Raw genomic sequence first — 27,516 nt, forward strand, 5'->3', positions numbered from 1 at the left:
CCCTGGTGGCACAGTGGTTGAGAGTCCGCCTGCCGATGCAGGGGACACGGGTTCGTGCCCCAGTCCAGGAAGATCCCACATGCTGCAGAGCGGCTGGGCCCGTGAGCCATGGCCGCTGAGCCTGCACGTCCGGAGCCTGTGCTCCGCAACGGGAGAGGCCACGACAGTGAGAGGTCCGCGTACGGCAAAAAAAAAGAAAAAAGAAAAAAGAAAAAAAACTGCTGGGAAAAAACACACCCATAATGACTAGTCTTATTTTAATTTCATGACCCTCAAGTGAGTTGCCTGGAAATCTCATTTCCCTACTCCCGCACTCTCGTAACCTTCCGGATGGCTATTTCTCAGAAAATAAGATTCACTGAAAGTTCCAGATGGGGCAGTTGCAATACTCCAATCCAGTCCATTTACCAGCGAGAATATTTAAGGTGTTCTGTCATGCCAGTGATGTATTTGGCACTGTGCTGCTGCTTTACAACTTCTTCTACAAAACCACCACCTTGCTTTGTAGATCATCCCTCATCCATTAGCTCCTTTGTTTTCAGAACCACCTTCTGAGGCTGAAGAAGGCAAGAAGAGAAAGAAGGCCGGAAGGAGATTCAGAGATAAAGCACTCGGCTAGGTGAAGCTCACAGCTGACCTCCCCCTGCACAGGGCTCCTTCCACGACCGCTTTATTTGGTCCATGAGGCCCTGCGAGGAGCAAGACCCGGTCAGGATTTCAGGAATGAAAGTCGAAAGACAGATGGAAGAGTAGACGACAAAAGAAACACTGGGGGAGAATCCTTGGGAAAGGGGAAAGGCGTGGAGCAGCCTGGAGTTTCCTCCCAGGCACACTAGAAAATGGAACTGGAGTGCGCAGAGTTACTGCCCGAAAGCCACCAAAGCGCTTCAGACCCGCCCTTAACAGTGGCGTGGCGAGGGCAGGCGCAGGGAGGCCGGACCCGCGGACCAGCCCTCAGCCCCCGGCGGCCGCGCCCGCGCTGCTGAACCACCTGCCCCCCTCACTCGGCGTCGGAAGGTGGCCGTGCGGCCCGCGCCGCTCCGTCGTCAGCGCCAGGGGCTGAGGGGAACCAGCCCTCAGCCCCCGCGCGCGCCCGCGAGGCGTCACATGCCCCGGGAGCCGGGCCCGCGCGGGCCCGGAACTGGACAGAGTAGGAGCCGCAGCAGGAGCTCTCCCCGCCCCCCCCGGGCCCGCCCCCTGAGGCCCGCCGCGGGCAGGGTGACGTGGATGCGGGCGAGACCGAGGCCGAGCCGGGGGTTACCGGGTAGAGGTAGAGCACCGCTCCCACCAACGCCAGCAAGAAGGTAACGGCGAAGATCGCGAAGTCCAACATGGCTCCTCCGCCCGGGAGCCACGTCTCGGTTCAGCGCTCGGCAGCAGCGCCTCAGCCTGCTGGGACACCCGCAAAAGGGGTGTGCGGGGGCGCCCGCGGGACGAACGAACGAATGGGCCGCTGGGGGCGTGGCCTGGGCCTCCAGGGCTGCGAGGGGAGCAAGGGAGCGCGGAGGAGCTCTGGGAGATGGTAGCCGCGCCCCGAGGCGGGATTCCGGCGGACGCGACTCCACACACGCCCGAGACTCCAGACACGCCCACGACTTCGGGATCGAGTTGCTGGGGGAGGAGGAACCCCGGCTTGGAGAAAACATTAGGAGTTATCATCGCTGTAACCCGACCAACACTTTTCCAAGTAGATTTAAAATATATGTAATAACAAAATGTTGCTGACCTTAATTATTGCACATGTCTGGGTGTTCTATAATAATCTAGTGGTGTTTGGATCAAATATAAAATATAGATGCATAATTCACACCTTATATATTTATTTCATAAAATTTATTTTTCTTCCCTTTACTTCAGAAGAATCTCTATTTTTTTTTTTTTTTTTTTTTTTTTTTTTTTTTGCTGTACGCGGGCCTCTCACTGCTGTGGCCTCTCCCGTTGCGGAGCACAGGCTCCGGACACACAGGCTCCGCAGCCATGGCTCGCGGGCCCAGCCGCTCCGCGGCATGTGGGATCCTCCGGGATCGGGGCATGAACCCGTGTCCCCTGCATCGGCAGGCGGACTCTCAACCACTGCGCCACCAGGGAGGCCCAGAATCTCTATTTTTAAAATCAAGATTTTTGACATCATTTGTCTTCTGTCTGCAGAAATGCCAAATTATCCTGTCTTCGGTCATTGTAGTTCTTGGATAGATTTTTTTAAAACAATCTCAGGTTTATTGAAGCATAATTTATGTATAGAATAGTTTTTTTTAATTCTTTCAAATTGAAGAAATTTTGCTCTGTTGAGGCAATAGCAACTGGAATTATCAATAAAATTTTTAATCTTTAGCTTCAGAAGTGAACAATGACTTTTATCTATTGTGTTCAACTGTAATGGAGTTGTTGCATATGGTAACATTGTTATAAATATTATTATATTATAAACAGTTTATAAATTATAAATATTATAAAACAGTTTAAATTTATCATAACAATTGTATCACTTATATTGTGATTCTCACAATCTCTTAAAGCGATAACTAGATCTGTAGGGTAATATAAAGAATTGGTACCACACTTTACTCACATCATATCTAGACCTACATATATATTATTTTAAAAGGAACAGCAGGGCTTCCCTGGTGACGCAGTGGTTGAGAGTCCGCCTGCAGATGCAGGGGACACAGGTTCGTGCCCCGGTCCGGCAGGATCCCATATGCCGCGGAGCGGCTAGGCCCGTCCGTAAGCCATGGCCGCTGAGCCTGCTCATACGGAGCCTGTGCTCCGCAACGGGAGAGGCGGCAAAAAAAAAAAAAAAAAAAAAAAAGGAACAGTAATTTAATATGGAAAAGTGTTCCTAAGCTGCCAATTGCAACCACCGTGGTCACCACAATAATTGTTGAGTACTTCCAGACCACTAATGGAAACCGAAGAGAAGAAATTATGCGAAAATCTATTGTGTTTATGCTGAGAACAAACATTGGCTAAAGTAATTTATCTATTTTTATCGACTTGCTCAAGCTCTAATACTCTTTCCACTGTTATATTCTCCTCCAGTTTTATAGCAGCACAGCCTACAAACCTTCATAGCATTTAGATGCAGTCACATTTTATAATATTTCAAAGATACAGAATGTGAGATACGAAGAATTTCCCTGGAGCCTGAGCAGTATTAGCTATGAGAGTGGATGTTAACAGTTTAGTTGACCACAAAATCCTGATTAACCACCAAATCCTGATTGACCATAGAATACTGATTTGCCCATGCGTTCTTTAATTTTTTTATGGATTTGTGATATGTGGGTAACTCCCAAGCATGGGCCTGTCTTGGTCTGCTCTATAGGTGGTACTGTCTATATAAAAGGACACTCGGTGGGTTCCCTAGCCCTCTGATCCAAATTCTGGTTGGATTTGGCCAATGGGAAGTAGTAGCATAAGATGAGAGGATGAAAGGAAAGGAAAGTCAAGATAGTCATTCTACTGGCTTTCATGCTGTGGACTCACTGTTTACCATAGCTCCTGTCATATGGCCCTTCCCATACAGATACCCTTTCTAGGAAATGGAACTCCTTTCTTGCCACTTCAGCCTTAGGGTTGGTGATGGCTCACCTCTGCTGCTAGTCTTGGAGCACTGAAACCTTGTGGTTTCCTTAAACCCTTCCCACACCTTCATAAATATTTCCTTTACTGAACTCTCTTTTAATTACTGGTTTCAGCATGCCATCTGTCTCCTGCTGGGAATTATTATTGCCATTAAATTGCCTGTTTGGTGGGTGCAAATTTTTTTTTCTCAATTCTAATGAATAAGGATAATCAGATACAGTTGGCTTTACCTAGTAGAGACAGCATTACACCATCAGTGTTTTACTCCAGGACTTCATCAGTTCTCCTCTGTGACATAATAAGATAAAATTTCTAACTTATTTGTAATGGTATTCCACACAGCATCTTGCTTGTCCATTACTCTGATGACATACTATTGAGACCTGGTGAGCATAAAGTAGAAATTTCCTAGATGCCTTAGTAAAATAATACATGCCAGAAGGTCAGAGAGAAATCTCAAAAATTACTTAGGAGTCTGTCATATTGATAAAGTTCCTACAAGTTGAGTGGTATGGGGTACTTGCACATTGTATCAGCAGAGTCTGAGATGGAGTTTAAGATGCAAGATATGTAGTAAGGATTAATACATGTGAAGGAAGGAGTCTGGATTGGGAAGAAAGAGAAGTGGAACTATGATGCAGGCCCAACAACTCCTAGACCAACCTAGTGGGGAGTTTGGAATGAGAATTACCCACAATGACTGGGTTTTGCTGGGCCTTTTTCTACACACCCACCTTACTCTCTTCCTGAGAAAAAACGTGGAAGGGAAGTTAGCCTCTGTAGTTTTTCTGAGGGCCACAACTGATACTTATAATCTTTCTCCGCTATCCATGGTAGATTCTCTTTACTCAGCTACCAAGTCTTGAGGCTTGGTTAGTCTGGAAGATTGACTGGATTATTCTGAACTGCCTGAGTACCTGGTAATCATGTACTTCTCAGACTATGGTCTTTCTCTTTGCAGTCACAATTGGTCAAAGAAGTACAAAGTAGCGCCCAAGTAAATCACCTGGGTTCTACACTATTACATACTCCATTATGTAATGGCAGCTGTACCTCTTCCTAATTATCCAGGTCACATCGGCAAGCTATTCTGATGCTTTATCTGGATGGCAGCTTGTGGGTGATGTATGTGATATGACCAGTGAGTTCCACTGTCATGGGCTCCCTCCAGCACTTATTTACTGTAAAGTGGGTCCTTTGGTCTGAGGTGATGTTATGTGGAATCCCTTGCCAATGAATCAAATACTCCACTGCCCTTAAGATAATGGTGCTGGTTAAGGCCCTGTAGACATAAAGGGCAAACCATGTACATAAAATACATGTCTGTTCCTATGAAAATGAACTTGCCCTTCCAGAATGCAAGGGGCCCAAAATACATAGCTTGCCAGCATGTGGCCCATTGGTCTCCTTGAGGAATTGGGCACTAAGCCTTTATCTTTGTTGTTGGTAAATTGGGCATTCAGTGGCGGCAATAGCTAGACCAGCCTTGGTTAGTGGAGGGTTCATGCTGTTAAGCCCATGGATAGTCTCCATTTCTGCCATTGTGGCTACTTTGTTCATGTACTTACCCATTGCACCGGCCCTGGAGTGGCCAGTGCAGGGACTACCTGGCATGAATTGGATTGGTTGTTTGGTTCACTTGATTGTTTAATGCCTCTTTCATGGTGGGTGCTAATATGTGAGTCAAAGATTTTCACACTTCTTGGGCCTCCCTGGTGGCGCAGTGGTTAAGAGTCCGCCTGCCGATGCAGGGGATACGGGTTCGTGCCCCGGTCTGGGAGGATCCCATATGCCGCGGAGCGGCTGGGCCCGTGAGCCATGGCCGCTGGGCCTGCGCATCCGGAGCCTGTGCTCCGCAACGGGAGAGGCCACAACAGTGAGAGGCCCACATACCGCAAAAAGAAAAAAAAAAAAAAAAAAGATTTTCACACTTCTTTCCCACTCTCATATGTCCATGTACCTACCTCTATCCCAGACCTTCTTGTCTCCAATCTTAAAATCTTTTTCCATTCATGTCTCTAAGCAGCTGGCCAGGCCTTTCATCACTGCCCATGATTCCATATATATGTATATATTCTAACTTTGGGCCTCTTATCTTTCCACATCTTATCTTTCCACACAAAGTAAATGACATGGTGCACCACCCTTTAGTGGTTGAGGTGGTTTTCCCTCGCCACTGTTTTTCAAAACCACCCAAAAGTAAGGCTTCAATGCTACCCATTTTTGGCTTTACCCACATGCTGAGCCATCCCATCTGTAAATGAAGCTTGGTCTTTTTCTTCCTCCTCCATCTGATCATACAAGATCATTTATAAAACCAAATGTGTTAGCTGAGGAAGGGGCACTGGTACGACAGTGGTGGGGATCTGGGCTACTTGCTCATGCAGCTTATGTCTTCCCTATGATCCTTAAGACTTGGTGGTCTGACAAGGCCTAGTGGATGATAGGCAGTGTTGGGAAACAGTCTCTTAAGAGCAAGGTATTAACTGCCATTTTGTTCTGGGCGTATCTTTTCAAGGATGTTTGTACAGCAAGCAACTTGGAAGGCAGAAATAGTCTCCTTCTGGAACAGAAGGCATGTTTGCTTACTCATCAGTATTAATGTTTCCCTCCAGGGCAAAGGTCAGGAAGGTGTGCTTGCAGCCCATTATAAAACATTCAGCTTTCCTAAACTCAGATTCTTTAGCTGTGACAAAAGATTGTAAAATGTATTCTTATGAGTTCATCTTCAAGTTTATAGTTGTAGGTTTTACATTTAGGTCTATAATTCGCTTCAAGTTAATAAATAATCAGTTCCAGCACTATTTGTTGAAAAGACTGTTCTTTCCTCATTTAATTATTTTGGCACATCTGTAGAAAATCAATTCATCATATATATGGCCACATCTAAACGCCTTCTATTTACTCCTTTTGACCTACATGTCTATCCTTATGCTGGATAATCCACAATGTCTGATTCCTGTAGCTCTAATTCTTGAAGTCAGAGTAAGTCTTCCAACCTCGTTCTTTTTCAAATTGTTTTGACATTGTGTCCTTTGCATTTCCCTATAAAATTTAGAATCAACCTTTCAGTTTCTTCAAATCTATTTTTTATTCCATTTTTCCAGCCGTATTCTGTAGTTTCAGTGTGCATGTCCTGCAAATATTTTGTTACATTTCCTCCTAAGTATTTAATATTTTCACAATATTGTAAACTGTATTGTTTTGAATTACAATTTTTGTTACTAGAATACAGAAATATGATCTATTTTTGTATTTGACCTTGTATCTTTTGACTTTGCTTGGCTCATTTTGTGTACATAGATATCTTAGAATTTTCTACATGCTTGTAACCACAAAAGGATATTTTTACTGTCTCCTGTCCAATATGTATGCTGTTTTTTTTCTTGCATTATTGCAGTAGCTAGAGTCTCCAGTACAATGTTGAATAATAGTGAGAATAGGTATTCTTACCTTATTCCTAATTTAGGAAGAATTCAGTCTTTTACATTAAATATTATGTTAGCTATAGGTTTTTCACAAATATACTTTATTAAGAAAGTTTTCTATTTTTAGTCTACTGAGAATTATCTTAAAAGGTGACATTTTAAACATTAACCCAATCTTAAATTCATGGGATGAACCACACTTGGTCATGAGGCATTATACTTCTTACACATTGCTAGAAATGATCTGCTAATATTCACTTAAGGATTTTTGTGTCATCGTTCATGATAGATAATGGATTGTAGTTTTTTTATTTTAGTTTTGGGAAGATGAGGGTGAAGGGCAGAATTACATATTTCTCAATATTTTTCTCTCTTACATGCAGGATCCTAAATCCTAAATTTCCCCCATTTTTTCCTCTTTCACCAACTGGTCTACAAAGCAATTGCATTTCTACATTCTTCTTAAGAATGTCTTCTGAGATTGCCATGTCAAATCCTGCACACTAAGTCCACTTTTTGTATGCAGTACTCTGATCCACTCAAACTCTTGTTCAGTCTTTTTGCACTTAGGATGGACTTTCTCTTTCTGGGAGTCTTTTTTTTTTTTTTAGCTCAATCTTAGGTTCTCTAATCAGCTACTCTCAAGTTTTTCTGGACCCTCCTTGCTTTCTGTAAAGGCTTACTATAGAAACTTAAGAGATAGCTCTGTTGGAATTTGCTTTTTATATTTCTATTTTTAAGTAATTTGATGTTTGTCATGTTATCTGTCTTCCTGATATCTTGAAGGCATGGGATTTTTGAGGATACATTTGTTTTTGTTTATCTGTGTAGTTTTTTGGAGGACATGTGGAGAGATTTAGACTTAGGTACCTATCGTTATCTTAGGCACCCTGTAAGTCTAGATTCATCCAGTTTGAATCCATTAATTTTCCACCTTCCAAAATTGTATTGATTATCTTCTCTACTTTCTTTGTCCTTTTAGGCTTATGCCCTCATCCTTGTAGGTTTATGCCTTCACTGTTGTTCTGCCAGAACGTCAACATGGAGCAAACTAAAATACAGTTACTTACATTCAATCTGTTACCTTATCCACAAATGTAAAGTGTATAGGATAGGAATAGGTCAACATCTAGACTGCCAAAGTTGATGAGTAAAAGATTTTAACTGTGAAAGGAAATAAATGTTTTTTAAAAAACCAATCTAATGTATTATTTGATTAGCTACAAATGGAGATTTCTAGCTCATAACCATGTTTCTGAGGTGCCTTTTAAATGAAAGGCTTAATACCTGTTGTTATATACAACAAAAACTGGTCAATTAACATAACATTTATCTTGTGCACATAGGACTACAGAAGAAATTCTGCTCGTATGAGAAAGAAGCAGAGATCAATTTGCTGCTTAAATACTGTATTCAATCCCTTGTCTACTCAAATAACTTAGCCAATGCTAAGTTCTAATCAGACTCTATAAAATTGAGAATTACAAACCAGCTGAAGAAAACATCATTTTTTATTTGATTCAAACCCATTTTCCTATACAAAGCTAAATTTATTATGTACAAAATAAATGCATATTCTTAAAAACTGTTAGAATACAAATTTCCAAAGGACTAAAAAATGTGCAAATTTTTCAATTATTATCTTCATTCATGCTATACAGAAACAAATCAAACATTAGTTCATATACACACACTGAAAAATTTTAAAACAAAATTCAATGTAACAAAACAAAACATACATCTTATATATTTAATTTTAAAAGGATGAGAAAGGGAAGAATGTATTGCACCAAATTAACAGTAGCTTCATTATAATGAGAATACTAATCAAAATTATTTACACATCTTTACTAAGTCTAAAACTTTCTCAACTTTAAAAACTTTTTTTTGGCATACAAATATCCATTGAGTCACAGTTTGCACAGTCAATAATTAGATATAAATAAGGCTTAATATTCTTTTTCATGGTCAGTTCCAGTAGAACAAATGACAAGGAACACTTTATGATAACTACAAAACTTTTTGAATTCCTTAAATATTTAAGTAGCAGCATGATTTGCAAGTATTTCTTTTAAACAATTCCAAATTTTCATCTATCCTCCTCTGAGTTGACTATGTGCATGTGTGTGTGTGTGTGTGTGTGTGTGTGTGTGTGTGTGTGTATGCATTCAAGTCACTGTCACTTCTATGATAACACTGAAATGCTCCTATTTAATCTGGGTCCCAGAAAAACTGACATAAGAGGCAAATCATATGTGTTCAATATTTTTCAGTCTTAATGAATTCACTTCTATAGCAATGCATCTGATAGAAAATGACTGGCTAGATCTCTCATTATTTTTTGCTAATTTTTTTGCTCTAAGTCTATAAAAGCAAACAGCTGAGGGAAGGAAAGCCATACCCGTTAGGAATTCTTGAAGAGAACAGACCAGCCATATGGTTAAAGCTAACTATAAAATAAACAGTAGCCACAAAAAATTTTTGGTGATGGTATTTATGAATCGGAGAGAGCAGTAAAAAGCATAATAGGAAAAAAAGTCAAAAATATAAAAGATCTTTAACAGTAAGATGTACTGTAATATGCCATAATTTTGGAAGAAATGTAGAAACTATTATAATTAAATACTTCGAAAAATATCCAAGAAAACCAGTTAAAATCCCAAAGGAATAAAGTTATTCTCTTTAATCCCTACATAAGAAATTAAGAGGGCTTCCCTGGTGGCACAGTGGTTGAGAGTCTGCCTGCCGATGCAGGGGACACAGGTTTGTGCCCCGGTCTGGGAAGATCCCACATGCCGCAGAACGGCTAGGCCCGTGAGCCATGGCCACTGAGCCTGCATGTCCGGAGCCTGTGCTCCGCAACGGGAGAGGCCACAACAGTGAGAGGCCCGCGTACCGCAAAAAAGAAAACAAAAAACAGAAAAAAAAGAAACTAAGAGGTTGAAACTTTTTCAGTTAAGTCCAACAACTGACATCTCCTTACCAGAACTACTTTCTAAAGTGTTTATTAATATAATTTTAGCATTCTGAAGAGCAAAATATGTATCTCATAGTTAAGTTTTTTCCTCCAAAATGCAAAAGGAGTATTTGTTGAATTTGTAGGTTGAGCCCAATAAATCTTAAAACACATTGCTTAGATACTGTGAGGAAATGTTTCCAAGATAAGGAACAACAAAAATAGCATTTTAACAGTAACTATTTATTTAGTACACTGGCTACCAGAGACACTCTAATTTTATACAGATTAAGTTGCAATATATTATTACAAAAATAAAATTTTAAAAGGTCCAATTGGAATAAGACTTATTTTTTTAAGTTTATATTTTAATCAATAAAATATAATTTTATTTTTCAATCCCACCTAAATCCTAACTTGTTTTCTTATTCTCAAATTACAGTGCTATATTATAATAGTATTATAAATAGCTAATCAGTTTGTACACTCAAAAATAGTTATAAATTTTAAATAATGAGACAGCCATCATGTTATAAGTGAAAACACACACACACACACAAACATCCAAAAGTCCACTAGCAGTCAACTTTGAAAATGAATGGGTAACTTTTTCAATGACAATACTGTGGTGTTATTATTATTATGGTAATATTTGCAAAATAAGTTTCCAAGGAAACATATTAAAACTAAACCACAGAAAACAAATGTTGAATTAGTGACTTTCTACTTGTTCTTTTCCTCTGAATGTTCAGTTATAAGATTAAAGGCATGAAGACAAAAGTAAATACAATTTTATCTCTGTCCTTTTATTTTTCACTAAAGCCATTAGCTTCATAGGTCCAAATCCTACAATGTGTTTAGAAATCACCCACATGTGACAAATGTCAGTGAGATAATCTAAGAAGATGTATCTGATGAACTACTACAATGTATCAGAAAAGTACCTGATAAGACAGCCACTTTTACACAAGCTTCTTATACTGAAGAAAAGCATAACTCCTATAATCTAAGATGACCTTATATTTTTAATGTAGAAAATTTGAATCATTTCCAGTACAGGCCTAAATATCTTAAATGTTAGTGCTTTATTTTTTTGTAATACTAAAACTTTCCATATGAAAAATTAAAGAGTATTTCCATACAGAGGCTATACCTACAAAAGTCCTCAGAAGTGCTTTGGGAATTTATCCAATGCTTTTAATTAGGAAAACTACTGATTACCAGCTTCAACGCTGTAAGAGATCTAAGTCTACGTTTTAAATCTAGCATTTTGTTACTCATGTTTTTTATTAAGAGTTTAAAATGCTACCTAACTCAGATATGCAAAATATTCACTGATAGCCACTAGGAACTAATACAAGCAAACACTTTTTTGGAGGCAAATTTTAGCTATAATTTTCAAATGTGAAAGGTCTAAAGAGAGTTTATGATAGGAATAACACAAACCGAAAAGGAAATTTGGTTGTTTCCACGACATGCAAAACAAAGATAAGAAAGCCATTCCAAGCAAATTTTAGAAAAAATGTCTTCAAGGATAATGATTAAACCTATTTTCAAGTAAGCCTGTGAATATCAGATCTGATTTATAGAAATGAATGGATATAATTTCTATAGCAGAAAATATTTTAAGATTTAATAACCCTGAGACAATTTTTTATACCAAGAATATCAAGTAAAGAGATTCAAAGTATCCAGAGTAGTGCCTAAACTTCTGTATATTTATAAAACTTCACAGAGAAGTCTGATCTACAATCTCAGTTGAGAAACAATGGCCTTGAATATGCTAGATTCAAACTGAAGAAGTAAAGTTGTGGCCAACGTTTTAATAATATTGAAATGATGACTGATAACACTATATTGTTGCCTAATGTCATCAGAAAAAACACAACAAGGGCTCTGATATAGGAAAACTCTCTATAACAATGTTCTGGATGATCAAGTTTAAAGCAAATCAAATGTACATATGATAAATGAATTAGGCAAAAAGAATACTGAGAACAGTATTTGTTTAAAGTGATAAAAATGTTTAAGGCTGGTCACTTACTGGGAAAGAACAGTTTTAGTTGATGAGAGAAACAGTAATTAGGACAAGCTATGAGTCTGTCTGATAAAGGAAAACAACAGATTAGATTTAGAGAAGAAAAAAAAAGTACTTCATTTCTTATATCAGTCAAAAACTATATCCTAAAGACAGGTTTAAGAACTTATTTATGGATTACATATTTAATGATGTATTTTAAGAGACCAACCTTCATATATACACACCCCGACAGGACATTACATATTATATAATATTATTTAATATTTATATAATATTTATATATAGTCCATGCACTTGCATCTTTTCATTGGAAAGGTGATAAAGACAATGCTATTCACTTTATAAATATAAATATATAAAAGGAGCTAACCTCTTTAAATTCAATTAAAAGATTTCCATTAGTGATTTTTTTAGTAATAGCAATATAAAATATACTTAAAGGCAAAGGCCATGTGACATGTGTCATCATTAAATAAAAATAGAGTATTAAGTTAACAATTTCCTCTGCTTACTACTATTAAAGCAAAATACAAAAAATCTTCGGTAAAGATTTAACTTTCAAATCTAAATTCTAATTAATTATGAGGGCACACTTATTCCTTCAGAAGCATTAAACTGATTTTCAATACTAGTTCTTGAAGGATAATTTTTATATGCCTTACATAGAGAAAGAAGGAAGCCTCACTGTCATTCCTTGTTAATGACAAATGAGTAATTGGCATTTTCTCTCCTACAAAAGGATGTGACCTGAAAAAGCACTGTGACCTAAAGGAAACTAATAGAAACTGATTCATAGATGACATGAGCTTCACAGGCTTATAAGATTTTAAACAACTGGCCAAGCTTCATCCATGCCCTATTCTATTTTTTTCTTCTCTCCTCCAATTTTATCTAAGTAATGACAGAATACTGATTGGGAAGAGTTGAAAAAAAAATCTTATAAAGTTTATTCTCTAAATGAGTACCTCTATTGTATGTTTTAATATTTGACCTCACTTTCTAAAAAAAAATCATCTCCTTAGTATAAATTGCTCCACATCATCAGGATGCTGACATTTTTATTTCCATCACGAGTGTCAAGAAACAAAAGCAGATGAAAGTTCTTCAAAGACAACACACTTCATATAACAGCTAAGTTGAGATATTATATTCATCTTCTGAAATGTCCACCTGTTACTGCACTCTAATGAAACTGTTCATTTCTCCCATTATACAATACAGAAATAATTTCTATGGGTAACATGTAAATACACCATAATCCCTCAAGGTATATCTTTAGAGTGATTTTTATCTAGTGACTTTTAATCCGTGGTCTAAACTGTTTAAAAGAGGAATTATTCAGCCAATGCTACTACTATATTTGCTCATTTAATAAACTTTAAGTTCCATTCTTCTAGACTGTTGCTAATATTCTCAAAGATTTTCCTCAAAACTTTACATTTTTGGTTTTCACTTTTTGGAAAATATTATATAAGGGTTAATCCCACCACTCTGAACATCTATTATTACTCTAGGTAGGGTATCTACTGTGAAAAAAGCTTCTTCATATTTGTGCTATAAAATGAATACTGCTTGTTTAGCTCCTCCATCTAAACAGTAGCAAAGTAAAATACCAAAAATTTAGGAATTATCCCCTAATAATCTAAGTTAAACTTTTTTGTAACTTATAATCATCCAAAATAACTTCCAAAACCAATATTAAGTGACCTTAAAAATAAACATCCTGGGACTTCCCTGGTGGCGCAGTGGTTAAGAATGCGCCTGCCAATGCAGGGGACACGTGTTCGAGCCCGGGTCCAGGAAGATCCCACATGCCACGGAGCAACTAAGCCCGTGAGCCACAACTACTGAGCCTGTGCTCTAGAGCCCGTGAGCCACAACTACTGAAGCCCGCGTGCCTAGAGCCCGTGCTCTAGAAGTCACCGCAGTGAGAAGCCGTTGCACCGCAATGAAGAGTAGCCCCTGCTTGTCACAACTAGAGAAAGCCCACTTGCAGCAACGAAGACCCAATGCAGCCAAAAATAAATAATAAAAAATAAAAAACATCCTTATACCAAAATCTCTAGATAAACAGGCAAAAGAAACATTTCCAAAGTTTTGATTTAGAAACAGTTTTTTAAAAATAAACATTTAAAATACCAAAACCCCATCATTTTGTTTCTCTTGACTTGAAACTTCCTAAAATATATAAGATAAAAAATGAAAATAGAAAGAAAAAACTAACAGAAGAAATAAATCTTAATATATAATAATTATCTCTATTGACTTGTTTTGAGACATTTTCACCACTAGTTACTGAAGTCCTCAGAAAGGAAACCTTGGGCTTCCCTGGTGGCGCAGTGGTTGAGAGTCCGCCTGCCGATGCAGGGGACACGGGTTCGTGCCCCGGTCCAGGAAGATCCCACATGCCATGGAGCGGCTGGGCCTGTGAGCCATGGCCGCTGAGCCTGCACATCCGGAGCCTGTGCTCCGCAAAGGGAGAGGCCACGACAGTGAGAGGCCCGCGTACCGCAAAAAAAAAAAAAAAAAAAAAAAAAAAAAAAAAAAGGAAACCTTCACATTTGCATATATGTTCTACTTTACACTTGGCTGCATCAGTTTATTTCAGTGTGATTTACCTAAAACATAACGGTTTTTTACTGAATAAAACAGAGGATTTTAAATAACTGGAAAGAAAATTCTTCTATAACTTTTTACAAGTCCTAATACAAGCCAATCAAATCTATCAAAAAGTTTCCCTAAACAAAATCCTTTACTTCTCATAAATTTTGTACTCAGTCATACAATTATAAAGAAAAGGGTACTAGATACCGTGGGCAACAGGAGAGGATTGCAAAGGAAAACTTTCTCAGATTCAATTGAGAAGACAATTGGATATAAGGAAATCTATAATTTGTAGAAAAAAGAATATTATTATTTTTAAAAGGTATTGTTGTAAAAAGTCTTTTTTTCCCCCAATCGCAGACCCTTTTTTTTTTTTTTTCCGGTACGCGGGCCTCTCACTGTCGTGGCCTCTCCCGTTGCAGAGCACAGGCTCCGGACGCGCAGGCTCGGTGGCCATGGCTCACGGGCCCAGCCGCTCCGCGGCATGTGGGATCTTCCCGGACCGGGACACGAACCCGTGTCCCCTGCATCAGCAGGTGGACTCTCAACCACTAGGCCACCAGGGAAACCCCGCAGACCCTTTTAATAAAGCCACCCAACCATTCATTCCTGAAAAAAAAAATGCAGCTTACAGAATTTCCACACAATTTTAAGGGATTCATAAATTCCCCCAACCTGTGGAATCTCAGATTAAGGACACTCGTAGTTGTAAAAGCTTTCTAACTCAAAATATGACCTTATAAAAGTACAAAGTTTAACAATCTCTTTAAATTCCAAAATAAATCTATCAGCCTCTTAGTTTAAAAGCAATGTAACATCTAGTTATGTATAATAAAATTAAGTAATCCTGAAAGTTATACATAACATGAAATAGAAATGTGTATTTTTAAAAATTACTATATCCAAATGACTAGTTTAAGTTATGCATATCTTTTTGGTTCATTCATCAATCATATGAAATAAGTAAAAATGTAATATATTTGGGTATCATTGCCAACTCCAATAATTATTGGGGGAAAACACAGTGTTTAATAAAGAAAAAGTCAAGAAATTTCGTACTTTGCACATATAAATTGAGCTGCAGATGCTACTTAAAGAACCCAGCTGTCAAAATCATAATGAGCATTTTTCCTTAACTCTACTACTAATGAAATATATCCACAAAATGTGTCTCTAGTTTCTCTTACTCCTACTCAACATTTATTATTTAAGGATAATAATACATTGCAATAAATTCTCATTAGTACTATGCTAAGTAGTAGTGAGATGAGCCAATGTACCAGTTTCAAAAGTCTTGCTTTCACCTTATCATGAAAACCTGTAATTTATACTGAGTTTTAAAAATCCAAGTATGCAACAGATGCTTTTAAAATATTACCTCCAATCAGAAGTTCCAAAATAAAATTGATGTATTTAGGATGATTTATTCAGTAAATAGGAGAATGATTAACTAAAGAATGTATTAAAAGCCATATCTCTCAACTGTCCCATTATTGCTACTCTTTTATTAGAAATACCTCAACTTTTGCTGTTTAGAATAAGCAAATTGAATTTAGCTTCTTTATTTTTAGAAGTTTATTTTTTTAAATGGATATAATGATCTTTAGGAATAAACTACTAAATCTAATCAAATGTATTTTCTCAAATTCATCTTAGTGTAGACCAAGAATTAGTTAATAAGATAGATTCAGTGATGTTAACCAGAAATTTTTTTAGTGGATAATAATAATATAACCTATGATTTTATACACATACGATACCAAATTTTGGTAATCCCTAAATGATTTTCAGGGATAACAGCCCTGAAACATTTAAGATAGTTGAGAGATGTGACATTAAAGTGATTTAATGTCACATTTAATCTGTCACAGATTAAAGTGACAAAGCAATAAATCAAATTTCAGTTATCCATGACAGAAGGAAGAAATAACAATCACTTGGAATCTTGAGGATTATACTCAGTCTCTCCAGCTGAAATCTGGCTGAGCCGCTTGCTAGATCCCCACAATTTTCGAGAAAGCTGACCTGAGCGCATCTGTTTAAAGTAATCCAGAAAAATGAAGAAGAGATGTTATTAAGAAAGAAAAAAAAAAGAATAAATGAAATTGATATACAAGACAATGATTCTGTAGAATGTACAAGAAATAGGTTTTGTTAGCAGAATCATTAACATTTTAATGATAATTAATAATAATTAAAGGCTTTTCTTCATTGATTGTCTTTTAGTTGAGAAAGATCTAATACCAACATACAAATTTTTAAATTAAATGTGCCACTTATATCAAAATTACAAGACTCCCTTACTTTATATATTTACAAAACTACATTTCACTTCATTAAAATAATCTTCTCAAATTATACTTAATCAGGCAACAAGACACATAGTTTTGGGGAATTTTCTCCTCTTATATTTGCAGTGCTATTAATGACAATCACAATGATAAGAAGAAAGTAAAATAACATTTTGATGAAAAGAAAGTAACTTTTAAATAGTTTGATCTAAGAATGTAAACACATCTTTAACAATAGCGTGATAAGTAATTTAGAAAATTAGAATAGCATAAGCTCTTTGAAGGTAAGAATCACATTTTTCCACCATTAAATTTTTTATCACCTAGCACACTTCTCAGCATATAACAATTATTAATCAAAATTAATTGAATCAGTAGGTTAATGCCCCTCTAAAAGTGCTTATACTTCTACATAGGGCAACAAAACTCCACATGGGAAACAGTTCTCAATCTAACCGTATGATTTGTTGGAATTACTTTCCCAAGAGCAATCTACTTTTTAATGGTGCTTCATCTGCTTCCCTTTTTAATGGTTACTTTTCTAGGGTCCATTTATTGGAGCGATAAAAGATAAGCCTCAGGCAAAGACACTTTGGCATGTTTGCTTTGCATTTTCATTTCCAGATGTATTTCCAAAACCATTATTTCCATTAATCTAGTTCCACTTTAACATCTAATTTATAAATATGGATTTTATACTGACAGTATAATATGTAAAACTGATACATGATTTAAAAATATACATTAATCAAGATTTTGATATTTTAGATAAAAATAGATGTTGAAATAGAACTCTTCATAACTATTGATCTATTTAATTTCTACACGTTCACATAAAGTTGTATTTAATAATTATGCAAAATTCTGAGTACTCAATTAGATTATTTATTACTAAAGTAGATCCATAATTCAGCCAATGGAAAATGTATTTTACAAAGATATAAAATAGATAAAAAATACTTTTATTCAAAATCTATATACAATTCAAATTCTATGTGTTGTAGACTATACATAAATCTTTCAATGAGGACCAAAAACTTATTTGGTAATTATTACAAAACACTGATTTAGGCCTATGAAATGAAGCTACTTAGGTATTTTTTTTCCAATCAATTTTTTTTAATGTGTGCACATAACGTCATTTCATTTTTTTAAAATTCAGTAAAATTGTAAACTTAACAAATTACCTAAGTTGGAGGGCAGGCAAATTTAAGGGCACTTGAGTAAACCACAGAAAGTGAAACATACTCAGAGAGTAATGTCTAAGCAGAGTTCTCAAGTAATCATCACATTAGCAGAGGACAGAAGGGAAATCTTTACTTGGGAAATATATTAATCAAGAAACTCTACTACTGAATGTAAAAAGCTTAAAATGCTTTAAATGTAAGTGAAATATCAAGATACAGATTTGCTGACATTATTTGGGGAACCATTACATCTGAAACTAAATGTTGTTGCAATCATTTTAATTTTTCTTTTTTAAGATTTTTTGATGTGGACCATTTTTTAAAAGTCTTTATTGAATTTGTCACAATATTGCTTCTGTTTTATGTTTTGTTTTTTGGCCAGGAGGCACATGGGATCTTAGTTCCCCGACCAGGTATTGAACCCACACTCCTACACCGGAAGGTGAAGTCTTAACCACTGGACCACCAGGGAAGTCCCAATCGCTTTAATTTAATAAGACCTCTCTTGTTAAAATAATATCCTGAAAAAGAGTATAAGGACTAACAAAATCTTTAAATATTTATTTTAAAAAAAGGTTCCTATGATCTGTAATAGATTTATTATAACTACTGATAGTATGTTATTCAGTAATGTCTTCTCTTGAAATAACCCCTACAGAGGTCATATTTTAGATTTCTCAGAAAAGACCAATGATATCAATAAAAATTTATAATGCTTAAATATTAGTCTACGTAACAAAATAAATTTTCTAGAATAATCACTAGATTACTTGGAGTATAGCCACTAAGTTTTCTTAAGAACAGTGTTACATTTATATCTGAATATTCAGTAATTAATAAACCACTGGCAAATAAATTTATAGGAACTATAGGAAATTCACTGAGAATTAGCACATTTATATGGGGATATTTGTAGTTCCAAGTTAAAAAAAAAATGATGCTTTTACAAAAGTACAAGTGACATACAATCATGCTGAATATTTGTTGAAATTAAAGTAAGTATATAGTTTGGGGAATTCCCTGGCAGTCCAGTGGTTAGGACTCAGTGTTTTCACTGCCTGGACCCGGGTTTGATCCCTGGTCGGGGAACTAAGATCCCGCAAGCTGCATAGCATGGGCAAATTAACAAAATAATAATAATAAAGTAAGTAGTTTTGTTGTTTGAGTCTATATTTAATTTTTTATAAATGCTTTTATGTATTAAAAATTCGAGTATGTGGTCTAAGATCTAGATTTGGAAAAACAGAATAAAAGAACTTTCTTCTTCATATAGAGTTATAAACTGTTAAATATGTGATTTCAATAATATAATATAAACATCACTCTTGAATACTAGCTTTATCCCCTTTCATTTACTGTAGTTTGAAAAATCAAATTTGTTTTTCAATTTGTTTATCCATAATGGAGACTTCTGATTCAGCTGGAATAAAGAACCAAAGGAATCCCCAACAGTACGGGAAACTAAATTCTTGATGCTAGGTTTTACCTCAGCTGGCTTGCCAACACCCACGACAATCAATTTGCCATCTTCTAATCCTACAAGAATATGGCTATATTCTTTGGTTACATAAACACAGTGGATAGGTGATCGCATGGCTAATGGGTTGATGCTGAGATTCAAACTAGAAGAGATAAAAAAACACACACACATAATTACATGGATATACAATGGATTCACAGAATTTTATACCTGGAAGATAACTTAATGATCATCTAATTCTGCATTCTAATTTTACAGATGTGGGAACTTAAGTTCAGAAAACCTGAGTGACACAAAAGCCCACATTTATAACATTACTTAAAATACTTAATAGATTTTTTTTTCTATTTCCAACATCTGTTTGCCTTCTAACCATATATATGTGCTCTCACGAAATGATTTTCACCTTGTTGATTAATGAGCGAAAGTTGGATAAAGGGCAAAAGCTCAAAAAGTGTGTGTTGGTGGGGGATAAGTTAAATAAAATTGGTATATTTGCTTTGTCTTAAAAGATGTAATATACAATATAAAATATTTTAAAATATAATATGATATAAAATATAACACCCCATTATGAAAAATGCTCACAGCTTTTTTTCTTTTTTTTTTTACAACTTTATTGGAGTATAATTGCTTCACAATGGTGTGTTAGTTTCTGCTTTATAACAAAGTGAATCTGTTATACATATAAATCTGTTCCCATATCCCTTCCCTCTTGCGTCTCCCTCCCTCCCACCCTCCCTATCCCACCCCTCCAGGCAGTCACAAAGCACCGAGCTGATCTCCCTGTGCTCTGCGGCTGCTTCCCACTAGCTATCTACCTTACGTTTGGTAGTGTATATATGTCCATGCCTCTCTCTCTCGCTTTGTCACAGCTTACCCTTCTCCCTCCCCATATCCTCAAGTCCATTCTCAAGTAGATCTGTGTCTTTATTCCTGTTTTACCCCTAGGTTCTTCATGACATTTTTTTTTCTTAAATTCCATATATATGTGTTAGCATACGGTATTTGTCTTTCTCTTTCTGACTTACTTCACTCTGTATGACAGACTCTAGGTCTATCCACCTCATTACAAATAGCTCAATTTCGTTTTGCTCACAGCTTTTATGATTAGAGAATGAAGAATCTTAGGATGTACATACTACTATGGTCTAGACTAACCTGCTAAAAGATTCCATTAAGTTTTTTCTAATTTGGGATTCTCCTCACAATACCCTAAGATTAGGGTTGTAATACAAAATGTTGGAAAGACGTTACTGAAATGTGGCCTCAGTGCTCTACCACATGAGAAAGAATGACAAAAATGAGAAGGAAAATACAAAAACAGGGAAGTGATGTTGGTACAGAAGTGATTCTGATATGAATGTAACAAGAGAACACTCTGGATCAGGAAATGATTCAGAAAAAAAGGGCTTTGGGAGGGGCCAAGATACTTTGAGGAGTATAAATATGTCACAGTAAGTTTTTTAAATGAGAAGAAAAGAATGTATTTGGGCATGCAGGGAATAACAGTGCTTTGTATATATAAGTTGGTAAAAATGAAGAATACCGGGCCTCCCTGGTGGCGCAGTGGTTAAGAGTCCGCCTGCCGATGCAGGGGATACGGGTTCGTGCCCCGGTCTGGGAGGATCCCATATGCCGCGGAGCGGCTGGGCCCGTGAGCCATGGCCGCTGGGCCTGCGCATCCGGAGCCTGTGCTCCGCAACGGGAGAGGCCACAACAGTGAGAGGCCCACATACCGCAAAAAGAAAAAAAAAAAAACAAAAAACAAAAAAAAAAAAATGAAGAATACCAAACTTAAAAACATATCCATTTTTCAAACATCTTTTCCTTCACTGGGTGAAATAACAAAAGACTCCTCACCAATTTTAAACACAGACATACAAAATCATGAACAGATATGCTAGCCTTAAAAATAATTTATTTTAGCACAATTAAAAAAATTTTTTAAATGTAACTTTAGTTTCTAGAAATTCAAACTATAATTGTACAAATTTCCAAATCCATAATCCAGGCTTGGCACTATGAAAAAAATTTTTTCTGGCTATTTAAAAAAAAACTGTGGGCCTCCCTGGTGGCGCAAGTGGTTGAGAGTCCGCCTGCCGATGCAGGGGATACGGGTTCGTGCCCCGGTCTGGGAGGATCCCATATGCCGCGGAGCGGCTGGGCCCGTGAGCCATGGCCGCTGAGCCTGCGCGTCCGGAGCCTGCGCGTCCGGAGCCTGTGCTCCGCAACGGGGGAGGCCACAACAGTGAGAGGCCCGCATACCGCAAAAAAAAAAATAAAAATAAAAATAAAATAAAAAAAACTGTTTTAATTGTGGTAAAATGTACACAACATAAAATTTTCTGCATTTTTAAATGTACATCTATATTTCATTTACCAACCCAGAAATACTTCATCTTCCCCAATTTTTTTCATAGTTGCCAAAAAAGACATGTTCATAATAAATGATAAACAGAAAGATTAGAAATCTTAGATTACAGATTTTACTCTCTCTGGGCTGAAAATACTACCATCTTTTCCTAAGTGATACTTTAATAATTCTTATTATTTACCTGTGGAGATCTCTTATGGACAGGAATCCTTGTAAGCTGCCCATGACAATGTGCTCTCCAATTACACATATATCTGATACTTGTTCCTTCAGGACTTGAGACCGTAGATACTTGCCATTTACAGAAAACAAATGCAATGCATTCTTATCCTGCAAAGATTAGTTGAAGAAAATTTAATGATCTCAAATTAAGACTATGACTATCACAGAATGATGACTGGGTTTAAAATTTTGGAATAAACAAATGGTTATACTTAAAGAGAAAGTAGGTAGACAATATTGTTAAAGTGATTTCAATCAGATTGCTAAGTAAATAAATATTAAACAAGTACTCCTCTTCTTTAGTAGAATTAAAAATCTCACCCCTCCAAAAGAATTAAAAATCTCATCCAACAAAACCCACATTCTTAAAACAAAACTAAAAAAGTTCTCTTAATTTTTTAAAAGGCTTTATCACCAAAAGGAAATAAACATATAAAATTCACAGTTTATTTATACCCTGTCTTGTGCAAAAAGAATTTAATTCAGTTGTAATTTCCACCTAAGCTTATGAAGTCCCACATAATCAGAAATTATTTTTGAAGTCATATAGGGCTATAGAAAGCCCTAAAACAAAATGAAACATGAGGCTAATATTGTGATAGGGAATGAACAACTTGAATGATGAAAGGAAAACATCCTTTTCAAAATACAGTGTTCTTTCCTTCTTCAGAATGCCTCCTCATACGTACACAATGTGGGAAGGAGAAGACAAGCTTATAGATAGTCTAGTCCTACTGCATGAAACTGTTATATACCTTGAGGGTGGTACTTTCTTCAATGCTGGAGTAGATGACAATATGTCCTTCCCAAGATATAGCCAAATTGGGAATGGTCAAGAGCAGAGAACTCTCAAAAGGTGGTCGTAAAGTCCGCATATACTGACCTTTCTGAATGGTATGTATAATCACAGTGCCATCCTACACACAGAAAATATTAGAAAATGAGAAAAGAAAAGAAGAACAAAAAAGAAGAAAAGAAACTGAGCAAGAGAAAGAAATATGGTAAAGGAACTAAGAAAATGATTATTCTACCAAGGACACATGTATACCTTAGGAAAAATACCAATCTTGAAATTTCAAGCCTTAACTACTAAGACCAGTAAAATCCCCAAATAGAATCTAGTCTCTTTTTTTCTGTATTTTTCTACTTTTGCAAAGTTCAAGACAAACACAGTATAAAATTTCTATGCTTTTACCAATTCTTCTAGAAAAAAAATTAAATATAAATATTGCCTCTGAATTTGTATAAAGAAATCAGTATTTTTAAAGGTGAAATCTTACCCTTGATCCTGACACTGCCATGTCTAGCTCAGTGCTGATGCCAACACTCAATACCTCATCAGTGTGTCCGTACAGAATCTGAAACGGTTTAGATGCTAGGCCCACAGGAACACCTCCCTAATATAAAAACAGAAAAGCAAAGGTAATTTTCTTGTACGCTATTTTCTTTAAAAAGGTTTATACTGTATTTAAACTGTCTAATCACAAACTGACATTGCAACTAGTTCTTACCACTAAGTCTACTCATACAAGTACTCATTCTTGGGTTTCTCCTTGGATTCTCAAATTATTCTCAATCTTTTCAAGCTCAAAAACTTAATCTGAAGAGTTTCAAAGTTGATTGCTTTGGATTAGTTTTAACAGGTATATTATTTACCCTTTTCATCTACAGAATTATTCTTCCTTTACTTGAAAGAAACTTCTTTTATTACATCTCTGAATACTTTCTTTTTTTCATTTATTGGAGTCCTTATTTCAAGGACATCAATTATCTTTATGCTGACTTGTCTTTGATTTCTATAGCTATCATTCTTTTTCTAATTGCTTTCATCCTTTTGTTTTTTCTTTTTTTCTTTTTTTTGTGGTATGTGGGCCTCTCACTGTTGTGGCCTCTCCCGTTGTGGAGCACAGGCTCCGGATGCACAGGCTCAGCGGCCATGGCTCACGGGCCCAGCCGCTCCATGGCATGTGGGATCCTCCCGGACCGGGGCACGAACTCGCGTCTCCTGCATCGGCAGGCGGACTCTCAACCACTGCGCCACCAGGCGCAGTGGTTTTTTTCATTTCTATTCACTTTACTTTAAATCTTTCTTCCATGCTAATAATTTGATTTTCAGTCACATCAAATTTGTTCCTTGATGCTTCTGCATTGGGTTTATTTATAATTGTAATGGTATTGGTTTTAGTCTCAGCTTGATTATCTGCAACCTCCCTTTTCATCTTATTATGCTAGTTTATAATTTCACCTTTGAGGTCCTATTTTATTGAATGATATTCTTATTATGTTCTTCTAATAGCACAATTTATTGCAGGGAATCTCTCTGCACTTGTTTCCTTCATCTGTTTTAAGTGTGCTTTGTTTGATACAGTTATTTTCTATGATATATAATGATAGAATGTTTGAGTAGTTTCCATGGTATTTGGTTTATGATTATCATAGATAAATGCCCAAACCTTCTATGAGCATTATACAATGTAAATGAATTCTCCCTGACACTCTATTACTTGGGTTACATTTGCCTTCCTCAAAGAGTATCAGTCTGAGTGCTTAGTCCACTCTATCTAATTTTTAAATATTAAGTAATTCCTATATTATTTAATCAATTCAAGTTACAGAGGAAGATGGACTCAAATTCATTTTATAAAGGTTGCATATCTTAATACTAAACATGCAAAGACAAAATAAAAACAGATTTATTTCACTTATAAGTAAAGAAATAACTAAAGTACTAGCAAATAAAATCCTGCAGTTAAATATAACTATACCTCATGAATTATATGGGTTTATTATAGAAATTCAAGGATGGTTCAAAGCTAGGAAGTGTCAACATAATACATTACATTAAGAAAAAAGTAGAACTATAAATTAAAAAAGGAAGAGAAACTGGGAAAAATAGCTGTAAAAAACATTATTAGGACTATTGACAAAATTAGAACCTGGACTGTGGATTAGATAATGGTATTGTATAAATGTTAAGTATTTCAGTTTTGATAACTGCACTGTGGCTATGTATAAGAAAGTCTTTGTTCTTAGAAAATACACACTGAAGTGTTTATGGGTAAAGGAACATAGAGTTTCCAACTTTTAAAATATTCAGAAAAAAAAGATACTGAGAAAAAGACTGGGAGAGAATGCTAAGACAAATGGCAAAAATGTGCTACCTTTGTATCTTTTCTGTAAATTGAAATTTTATTAAAACTAAAAGCCTACCAAAAAAAAAAAAAGGAAGATAACTACTGAAATAAAATAAATTTAAAAAAACCTAGTGAAACCTAACAGCAAACAGTATACCAGATGGCACAATAGTGAAGGTAATTTCATCAAAATCAGACATAAGACACGGAGGCTCACTATAATTTTCTTGCTTTATTATATTTCCTAATAATGTAAGAGGGTAAGAAAATGAAATAATTAGTATATTGGAAAAGATAAAGAAAATCACTATTATTTTCAGAACACATTAATTTATATCTACCTTGTTTTCAGAAAATCCAAGAAATACTAATAATTATGAGAGCTAGATAAGAGGATTTGGTAAACTGATTAGATATAAGACAACTGTATAGAAATCAATAGCTTTTTTTTTACTAGCAATAGTCAGTTACAAATAAAAATGATTTAAAAATCCCACTGAAACAGTCATAAAAATAGGATAATTAAAAGTAAATGTAACAAAGTACAGGATCTAAATGGAAAAAAATTATTAAAAAATATTATCAAAGGACATTGAAAAAAGACCTGAAACAAATATGGAAAGACATTTCCTATTTTTGGATAGGAATAACTATAAACATGTCACTCCATACCAAATAAATAAATAAATTAAATATGATTTCATTAAGACTAAAATGAAGCTTTCTGAGGAGGATATAGTTAAAATATTTTTAAAGTTCATAAAGAAGAATAAATATTCATATAAGAATAGCTGTGGTTAATAAAGGAAACACAGTGAGAGGGGATTTGCCTTACCAAATATTAAACTACTAAAGTAAAAACATTTTGGTGTTGACACAGAAATAGATAAATGTAAAAGAACGGGGAATACAGAAAAAGATCCAATTTAGTGGGTTATCGTTTATGCTGGCATAAATGACTTTTTACATAATTATATATCTAATATTAAATATTCTGTATTATAAAATATAGAAATGGATTAAAGATTGAAATTTTAAAAAATAAAACAAGAAAAGTATTACAAGAACTATTTTAGATAATATTTTTATAAACTTGGAGTAAGAAAACGCCTGTTTACTTTTCTAAGCAAGGTAGAAAATCCAGAAGCCATAAAGAAAAAAGACACTTCCTTGCACCAACATTATGAGAGTACACAATAAGGTTGATGAAAATTCTAAATCTATAATTTCTAGTAGTTCCACCTGAAAGGAAAATAGGAATATTATCATGCTAACAAAGACAAGAAAAATAATTGTTTTCCTAGAAGAAGTTAATAAGGAGCTATCTTTGGAAGGTAATATAAGGTCATGAATCAGACAATAAACCTAGGGAAAAAAGTGGTGATTAAGACAGAACAGAATGAGGGGTAAAAGGAGGCAAAGGAGCTCAAATAATCATTCAATGTAAGAGAAAAATTCACTATTCTATTAGAACATCTCAATAGTATTCCCATGGTGAATTTCTGATCTAAACCAAGAGTATTTAAATGAGTGACTACCTGTTGGGTTATCTGCCATACCATACATGTAGTATCTCTGGAACCAGAAATCAAATGTATTCCACAGTAATCTGTAGCTAAACAAGTCACAATATCTGTAAGAAAAAGGAATGTAAAAAAAATGAAATGGCATAGTTTGGCTGGAACAGAATCATAAGGGCAATTTTAGGTCATGTTCAAACTATTGCTAAATTAGTTTGTTCTAGCAGGGAGAAATGTAGGAATGGCATTGGAAAAGCACTGGGAAAGACTGACATAAAAAAGGAGCAGCACTAAAATCGTGTAGCAGAGCTTTCTTTGAGGCCACCCTTCTTTGACGGTGAAGAGTAGACATGAGGCAAGAGAATGCCTGTCAAAAACCTTGGCAGGAGATTAGGTAGCTTTTAAATGGATCCCCACTTAATTTTGATATGCTTCTCTGCTCCCTTACTCTCTCATCCCCATTCACCTTCTATTCCCCCTGGAACTGCAATCCTACAGAATATGTGTCCGTAGCCAAAACAGTACATATTACACTGTAAATTCACAATATAAAATACATTTTTCCTAAACTGTAAAAACCTTGGGAGTCACTGGCGCAGAATTACTAACAGACTCCATTCCCCTTCCCTAACGGGTTTATTAGGAAAACATTTACTCAATGTTTTATTCTTATATTGAAAAGACTGAGACA

The 27,516-nt window shown here is 35.9% G+C and overlaps 2 protein-coding genes across 6 annotated transcripts in view; both read right to left on the reverse strand.

The window, feature by feature from the left end:
- LOC132494671 (cytochrome P450 20A1) overlaps nucleotides 1-1,524 on the reverse strand; it is a 69,959-nt gene extending 68,435 nt beyond the window's left edge. The window contains exon 1 of one of the 2 annotated variants that reach the window (XM_060105895.1): nucleotides 1,262-1,524. In XM_060105895.1, coding sequence (XP_059961878.1) covers nucleotides 1,262-1,333 — 72 coding nt within the window. In that variant the 5' untranslated portion in view covers nucleotides 1,334-1,524. The remainder of the gene's footprint in view (nucleotides 1-1,261) is intronic. The other variant, XM_060105896.1, reaches the window with a different exon arrangement.
- A 14,773-nt stretch (nucleotides 1,525-16,297) lies between these two features.
- Nucleotides 16,298-27,516, reverse strand: part of NBEAL1 (neurobeachin like 1) — a 172,035-nt gene continuing 160,816 nt past the window's right edge. For all 4 annotated transcript variants that reach the window (XM_060106210.1, XM_060106208.1, XM_060106209.1 and 1 more), the window contains 6 exons: nucleotides 26,844-26,938; nucleotides 23,452-23,568; nucleotides 22,927-23,088; nucleotides 22,131-22,279; nucleotides 19,579-19,714; nucleotides 16,298-16,649 (listed from right to left, as the gene is read on the reverse strand). In XM_060106210.1, coding sequence (XP_059962193.1) covers nucleotides 16,548-16,649; nucleotides 19,579-19,714; nucleotides 22,131-22,279; nucleotides 22,927-23,088; nucleotides 23,452-23,568; nucleotides 26,844-26,938 — 761 coding nt within the window. In that variant the 3' untranslated portion in view covers nucleotides 16,298-16,547. The remainder of the gene's footprint in view (nucleotides 16,650-19,578; nucleotides 19,715-22,130; nucleotides 22,280-22,926; nucleotides 23,089-23,451; nucleotides 23,569-26,843; nucleotides 26,939-27,516) is intronic.

The sequence above is a fragment of the Mesoplodon densirostris genome, chromosome 8 (genome assembly GCF_025265405.1).
Source record: "Mesoplodon densirostris isolate mMesDen1 chromosome 8, mMesDen1 primary haplotype, whole genome shotgun sequence".
Classification (NCBI taxonomy): Eukaryota; Metazoa; Chordata; class Mammalia; order Artiodactyla; family Ziphiidae; genus Mesoplodon; species Mesoplodon densirostris.